Source organism: Lissotriton vulgaris, chromosome 4_1 (genome assembly GCF_964263255.1).
Source record: "Lissotriton vulgaris chromosome 4_1, aLisVul1.2, whole genome shotgun sequence".
Taxonomy (NCBI): domain Eukaryota; kingdom Metazoa; phylum Chordata; class Amphibia; order Caudata; family Salamandridae; genus Lissotriton; species Lissotriton vulgaris.
The window spans coordinates 577,141,286-577,149,324 of NC_141691.1; the positions used below are offsets into that span (position 1 = coordinate 577,141,286).

The following is an 8,039-nucleotide window of genomic DNA, read 5'->3' on the forward strand; positions in this document are numbered from 1 at the left end:
GTGATAACAATCGCAGCGGTGAACCCAGATTCCCCCTACCCGATACTGCCGGTAGAAAACTAACTGGCAGCACTGTGAGGCCAATTCATTGCTGACGCTGTGTGAGGGAGGCGGGGAACGGTCCCTGTGGACGGGAAGCGGGACTCACCGTGCGGAGGTCTTGTCGTGCCAGCTGTCGACCCTTCTGTGTGGAAGTGCCCCTTTCTTCCCTCCCCCCTGCCGTGGATTCCTTGCTCTGGGGTGTGATAGCGAGGGACAGCAGGTGCCGCCGGAGGACAGTGGAGGTTCCAGGAGCTCTGGAGGCAGGTCTGCGGTGACGTCGGGGAAGGCGTGTGTGGAGACGCTGGGAGAGGCCGGGTGAAGGCGGAGCTCATCGTGGGTGGAGCCGGCGAGAGGAGGAACGCGGAAGCCGGCTGAACGCCTCTACGGGCCAGCGTGGTGAAGAACAACTGATTTCTACCTCAAGAGAAGAGGAAGGCAAGTCAATCCAGTCAGCAGCGGAGCCTTCCTCTGATCAGGGACACAGAGTGGGCGCTGACTGGGGCTCGAGTGACACCTCAACATTACCGAAGTAAGCTGGGGATCTGCACTGAGAGAGGGTGGCAGTAAAGACGCTCGAGCCATGGCCTTAGTGGGTGATGAGCCGGAGGCTTAGGGCGAGACACGCAGGCCTGAGGTGTCATAAATCAGAAATTCCGCAGCACGAACAGTATTCCTTAGGAATCGGACCTGTGCATTCCAGGAACTGCCGAACTTGAGAGGGAGTGAGCTCCCGATAATCTGGTCAGTCATCAGCCACTGAAAACCAGGGCCGTAGGGCTGAATTAGAAGTCAGGGGATACCTTGATGACGAGTATTTAGGGCATGGGAATGTTCTGGGGTTAAGCCACACCATCCCCTGTTGGAGTAGAGCAAACTATATGGCAATATATATGAGATGCACTAATAATGTACCTGTTTTCTTTTAGACATACAGCTGGTTGAGACATTTTTCAAGGGTGCTAATGGGGACAGGCTTGCTGTGCAGCTGTAACATCTAGCTATTGTTGACCCTGAGTTCCCAAGGGTAATGTACATGACAGCTTACTCACAGAGAAGCGTTATTCTGGTAATTTATCTAATTTAATCTGTGATATTAATGCTGAAAAGTGAGGGTGCAAGGGTAAATGCTGAGGATCTTTCCTCTTGAGAAATGATAATAAGAAATGTAATGTGAAGTCTTGAGGACGTCAAGAAGTAAATGTGCAGTCATGTATTGTATTGAGTTATAAACCCTGCTAAGAGACAAAGAGATACAAAAAGAAGATTTTATAAAGGAGATCGTATTTTTCCAAGACTGGTGTAGTGTCTTTCTTTTCTTGTGGATGGACACTGAGCTACTGTAAGGGTGTGACGCAAGCTTAGCACTTTTGCCTTTGGAAGGACCTTTCTACCCTGTGTCAAGCTACCTTTGTGATCTGAGAATCCCAGGTCCAACATGCTGCATCTGAATAACAAGCACAAAAAATTAAAATTAATTCTTACCAAAGCGCAGGTGATTGTCTCCAGATGGACACGCTAAAACGCGTTGTGCCTCGGATGTGGAACTTTGTTATTGGTACAGTGGGGTGAGCCAAGGCATGGAAACAAGGCATGTAAATGCAAGCAAAGATATCCATTATGTGAAAAAGAGCCCATGCCCTTTCAGTGGCACAAAGGTTATCTGACTCAGGGTACAGACTCACCTTCATTTAGGTACTGAAAAGAAGAAGCCCAACGGAGGTGGTCATGCGTTGTGAAAGCGAATGTCCTTGTGTAAATCAGCCCTATTACTCCGTATAACGAATTTCCTGGCCCAAAGCACAACATTATTTATATTTCCACTAAGTCAGATAATTGACTAAAATTTCCAAGCTGTCAGAGTCGGAAAATCAGCGCAATGTAATCCTCGGGGGGAGCAGAGCGAAGCAGTCTCCCCCCGCGGATTTTCGCCCGGTGGTACAGACCCAGAGCGATGACGCGTTAGGCAGGGCAGCGCGCGCGAGGCAGTGCGTAGGAGTTAGTCAGGAGCGCCATTTTAGGCTCCGTAGTTGAGGCAGGAGCGTTTTTCGGCGAGGCGGGTCTCTCCTCGTGAATTGCAGGCATTTCTTGGACTAATTCAAGGCGGACATGATTACTCAAGAGGCACTGCAGGAGGCGCTCCGCGTCATAGCGGCAGCCGGCAGGAGTGACCTTTTGGCAGCAGGCACCGGCGACGCAGCTGACTCCCCTCCACCTCACAGACCCCCGAGGAGACAGGCGGCGAACGGAGTCAAGAGAGCCATTGATGCGTGCAGGCAGACGTCAGCCACGAGGAAAGGTCCGAGGAGAGCGAGGTCAGCCAGAGGGGCTCGGCAGGCAGCGGGGAACGTCCGGCAAGCAGGTCTGTGGAGGGGTCAGTCTTCCCGCTCCTTATCACCTGCATTGCTACGAGGGACGGGCTGTGTGGTCAGGCTGCCGGGTGAGTTGGCTACTCCCCCATTTGGGAGGGAGGTTTTTGAGGTGGGTGGGCTTGACACAGGCACCCAGCGAGTGGGGGTGGGCAGGGGCAGACAGGCCAGAGCAGCTACAGTCAGGCCGCCCCGCCCCAGGCCAGTGCCAGTATTTACAGGGCCACAATGCTTTGAGGGCCGAAAAGAAACAGTTGGCCCCATTTGTACACCCCCCCACCCTGCCTTAGTTACACAGCCTCCCCAGCCCCAGCCGCTAGTGGATTATTCGAGTGGCAGTGATGAGGAGGCTGCGGGGGGCGCCTGCACAATTATGAATGCACCACGCGCCCCGGCCAGGCCCAGGGAACAAGACTTTGAGGATGCAGAAGATGTTTTTGGACTTTCAGACCCCCCCAATGAGGACCTTTCTGAGTTTTTCACAACAGGGCAGGTAGGCTTGCTGCCACAGGAAGATGGGGAGGTTTCTCAGATCAGAGATGCGGTTTTGGCTGAGCAAGGCCAAGACGATTTTATACAATACATGTACGATAATGGGCTGGAGCACACCAGGTTCAACAGAGAATATATTTTTCCAGAGGCGCGCCAGGCACCATTAGTTTTTGCGCCAGATGAGACAGAGTTGGGCCGCAGTTTATCAGGATAGTGGGTGTGGGTAGAACATGCCTCCACTGCTGAAGCACAGCGGAAACATAGGGAAGTAAGGAAGCCCAGCAGCAAGGTACTTCTAGTAGACGGGGCAGATAAGGTGTCAGGTGGCTCTGGAGCGGAGCAAGGTCAGACCACGAATACGACGGGTAGCAGGAGAGCGAAAGGTAAGGAATTTGCGAAGGACAGAGCGGCCACTGACCAAGGTGGTTTTAATGTGGAATTTATGGCGGATCCACAACAGGCGGACAGGTTTTTGGAGCGAGAGCCTGTTTTTGATTGGGACACTTATGATGGGGGTGTAGGAGATGGTGAGCGTCCGGGAGGAAGCAGCCAAATCTTCGCTCCACAAGGCACAAGGGAGAGTATAGCGACATTTCCACAGCAATTAGAGGAGCGAAATGTTAGTAAACAACTGAGAAGTTTTCAAAAGGGACAATCAACTGTAGCAGTGGGATCTGGGAGGAGGGCTGGGACAACAAGCTCTGTTCAATCGTTACAGGTTCAAGATGAAGATGGGGACTCTGGAGTACAGAAGGAGAATCTCGAGCGGATCTCTAAAGAAGAACTGAGACGACGCGAGGAACAGCTTCCCAAGGGTAAGCCACGTTGGTGGGGGGCATGGGATGTCTCTTCACAGGTTAGGGGTGAAAAGGCTCAGGACAAGGTACCGCAAATACACAGTAAAGCGGCGCCTGCACAGGCAAGTGGACAGGTTGGTAAGTCAGCCCACTACATTAGCCTAGAACACACGGAAGATAGTTCACCTATGCCAGGTAGGCTGCCATACATGGGTGTGTCAATGCCGCTAGGTACCCACCTGTCTCACAAGACAAAACAAAAGATATGGCAACATGACTACGTAGATGTTTTCCGTTTGCTACACAGAGATGTCCAATCTAGAGAAGGGTCCAAGGAGGAAGAATTAGAATTGGCAAGACATCCCAGGGTGCCGAGAAATATAGACAATTGGTCGTCTGCATTTTTAATTTTCTCCAGCATTTATTGTGAAAAATATCCGGAAAGGGCAGTTTCACTCTTTAAGTACATGGATGTGGTACGTAAGGCCCACATGCATTTTGGTGGTTTTTCCTGGTTAAATTATGACGAGGAGTTCAGGGCCAGGATGAGCATGAACCCTTCAAAACCTTGGGGTGATATAGACACAGAATTATGGTTGCAATGGATGTCATCCTCTCAGCTTACGGAAACCACCCACACAGCTAGTGGTTTGCCGGTGGCGTACCGGCCCTTTCCAGGGCGCGCCGCCCAGGGAGGGGCGGGGACTGTCACAAGGGGGCATACAAGCGGATTGGGCTCCTGCTGGAACTACAACAGGGGGTATTGTAACCGGCCATATTGTAGATTCAAACACGAATGTTCCCAGTGCGGAGGCAGACATATGCTATTGCAATGCCTTGCGCCTGCAGCAGACACAACCGAGCATACCCATCAACCACAAATCCAGGCTGCCAGGGGCAGGGGAGCTCCACTCCCTCCTATACCAAAAGGCTTTTACCCCAATTAAATGGGAATTGCTCATCCCTTGGCTGGACAGGTACCCGAACAGCGAGGCGGCTGCCAAACTTTATTGGGGGTTTAAGGAGGGATTTCGAATTGGTTACCAGGGCCCCAGATACAGGCGTTGGGCGGAGAATTTGAGGTCTGCTAGAGATTTCCCGGAGGTGGTGGGCAGGAAACTGGGTGAGGAGGTAGGCTTAGGCAGAGTAGCTGGGCCTTTTGAGGAGATGCCGTTTGTTCATTTCATGGTGTCGCCGCTAGGGGTAATCCCCAAAAAAGCGGCGGGCGAATTCCGCATGATTCAACACCTTTCGTGGCCGGAGGGTAGTTCTATTAATGACTTTATTGCTGATGAGGATTCAGCAGTCTCGTACACTACAGTGGACGAGGCTCTGAAAATGGTACGAAGTTTAGGAGATCAGGCCGAGCTTGCAAAATGCGACATTCAATCTGCTTTTCGATTAATACCGATACACCCCTTAGATTTTGAGCTTTTGGGCATGCAGCTGAATGGTTATTTTTATTTTGACAAGGTTTTACCTATGGGATGTGCAGTTTCCTGTGCCCTTTTTGAATTGTTTAGTTCATTTCTACAGTGGGTGTTTCAGCAAGAGTGTAGGGTAGGCAAAGTGTGCCATTACCTTGATGACTTTTTCTTTATGGGACTGGCGAAGTCCGGACATTGTGAGAGGGCGTTACAAGTTTTTCAGAATATGGCAGAAGCATTTGGGGTGCCTTTGGCACGAGACAAAACAGAGGGGCCCAGCACACAGATTACTTTTCTGGGAATAGAGATCAATACAGTGGAAATGGTGGCACGACTTCCTAAGAAGAAGTTAGAGGAAATTAGGTCATGTATTCAAGAGGCCCTTCAAGTAGAAAAATTACAACTCAGGCAAGTACAAAGACTATTAGGATACCTGAACTTTGCGTGCAGAGTAGTGAGGGCAGGAAGGACTTTCTGCAGGTTGTTGGGTATGGCCATGTCAGGAGCAACTCTGCCACACCATAGAATCAGGCTCACCAAAAACATAAAGGAGGACTTAAGGATTTGGTTGTTATTTTTAGCGGATTTCAATGGAGTGCCATTGTTGTTCATCGAAGAAAGTATGAAGTGGCAGGTGCAAATGTACTCAGATGCGTCAGGTTTACATGGATTTGGCATTTTTTGGGATGGGCGCTGGTGCGCTGAGCGGTGGCCAGAAGAATGGATTTCCCAAGGTCGCAGTATAGCGTTTTTGGAGCTTTTTCCCCTTTTAGTGGCTTTGCAGGTATGGGGCCAAGAGCTTAGCAACAGAACAATCCTTTTTCATGTAGACAACTTGTCAGTTGTTCACTTAATAAACAGGCAGAAAGCCAAGGACAGGAGAGTGCTAGGCCTTTTGAGGGCTTTCATGCTGTTAAGTCTGCGTCTGAACATTGTTTTTCGCGCAGCACACATTGCAGGTATCAATAACTCAATTGCTGATGCGCTCTCTCGTTCCCAGTGGGACAGATTTCGCGAGCTGGCCCCGGGAGCAGCAGTCAAGAAATCATCGGTACCTATCAGCATCTGGGCTCTAGGGGAATGAGGATACTACGGCTGGTGGAGAACTCAATAGCGTCATCCACTCAACGAAGTTATATGCTGGCATGGCATGAATTTCTAAGTTATGTTGACACTTATAACTTTGTACAAAGAGAAGAGATGTATATCCCCCTCATACTTGATTTTGTTTTACATTTAATTGACAGGGGTTTGTCGCATAACACCATAGCGGGTAAGCTAGCGGGGATTTCCTTCTACGGACAATTGTATTGGGGCCGGGATCCAAATAACCATATATTGGTGAAGAGAGTTTTGAAGGGATTGCAGAGGGTGAAGGCGTCAAGCTCACACACAAGAGCGCCAATAACATTTGAATTGCTCCAACGTATGTTGGGGTACTTACACAAAGCTTGTTACAACGCTCATGAAATTAAGCTTTTTAGATTGGTAATGATATGGCTCTTTTTTGGAGCTTTTAGAGTTTCTGAACTTTTAGGTTTAAAGAATGATTGCGGCTTATGTGGCAGGGATGTGTGCTTGGAAGGTGACACTTTGAAAATATGGTTAGGCAAATCAAAAACAGATCAATTGGGGCAAGGGGTGTGGATACACCTAAATGTGACTCACATACAAGGTTGTTGCCCAGTACAAGAGTGGAGGGAGTTTCAGTTTTTTACAGGTGTTCTGGGTGGACCAATCTTTGTGCACAAGGCAGGCGGTAAGCTTTCGAGTCACCAGCTGCTGGTAGTCATGAGAAGAACACTTTTATTGTTAGGCTTCAATCCAATGAATTATGCAACACATTCCTTTCGTATAGGAGCAGCGTCTGAAGCAGCCTGTTTGGGTTTGGGTTGGAATGCGATCAAAAGGATAGGAAGGTGGAGTTCTAACTGCTGTGCACGCTATGTAAAAAAATAAAAATAAAAATAAAAAAAAGCACATATGCTGTAGAAGAAGCATGGACAGTAGTACAAACTAGAAGTTGTTAAGCATAAAGTTGTATGTTGAGTTTTTCTCATTGGGTCTGTTTTCTTTCATCTAGGAGACATTCGGGGTTTGAATCCGGCCAAAAAACAAATCTGGATCGTGGGACACTCATTCGTGAAATGGGCAGCGATCTTTGCGGATCATCAAATCTATGGAAGGAACCTTGGTATCCCCAGCGCTGGACATGAACTTTACTGGTGCGGTAAAGGGGGTATGCGCTGGGAGAACTTGTTTCCTCTATTGGCTAAGATAAGGTATGACAGAGGCGGTCCTGATATGCTCATTCTCCATCTAGGGGAAAATGACCTAGTGGCTTTATCGGGGCTAAGCATAATCAAAGCCATGCAATTAGATTTAGCTGTGGTTTCTAACAACTGGCTAGGGACCAGTCTAGTATGGACTGAATTTGTGTTTAGGCAGCAATGGAAAAATGCAAGGAGTCAGGCCGCCATGGAAAAGGCCAGAAAAAAGGTAAACAGGGCTATGAAGATCTTCTGTGTGGGTTTAGGGATCCAGACAATTGCACATGACAGCATCACTGGAAAAGACGGCCATCTGTTTAGGGAAGACGGTGTCCACTTAACACAGTTGGGGATGGCGTATTACATACTGGAGATCAGAGACATGCTATCAAAATGTTTGAAAGTTGATCTGTGGGTGTCTGCTAGAAGGGAGGAATAAAAAAAAAAAAAAAAAGAGCAAGGGCAAAGCAAACTGACATGGGTAACAACACACTATGATAAGAATGGTTTGGGTTTGTTGGTGGGGTCAGGAAAAATCCAAGGTTTTTCCTGTGTGGCGGAATAGGGGGAGGTCAAGATTTAGAGCGGACTTGACCGTCCTTCAGGAGAGAGGGTGGTGGGAGGTACAAGATGGGGGAAAAAGAA

General features: G+C 49.0%; 1 protein-coding gene across 1 annotated transcript; it reads left to right on the forward strand.

Moving 5' to 3' along the window:
- Window positions 1-3,342: 3,342 nt before the first annotated feature.
- Window positions 3,343-7,833, forward strand: LOC147722280 (uncharacterized). Its single transcript, XM_086966822.1, has 2 exons — window positions 3,343-3,715; window positions 7,208-7,833. The coding sequence occupies exons 1-2, from the start codon at window positions 3,343-3,345 to the stop codon at window positions 7,831-7,833; spliced, it is 999 nt and encodes a 332-aa protein (XP_086822948.1).
- Window positions 7,834-8,039: the final 206 nt, after the last annotated feature.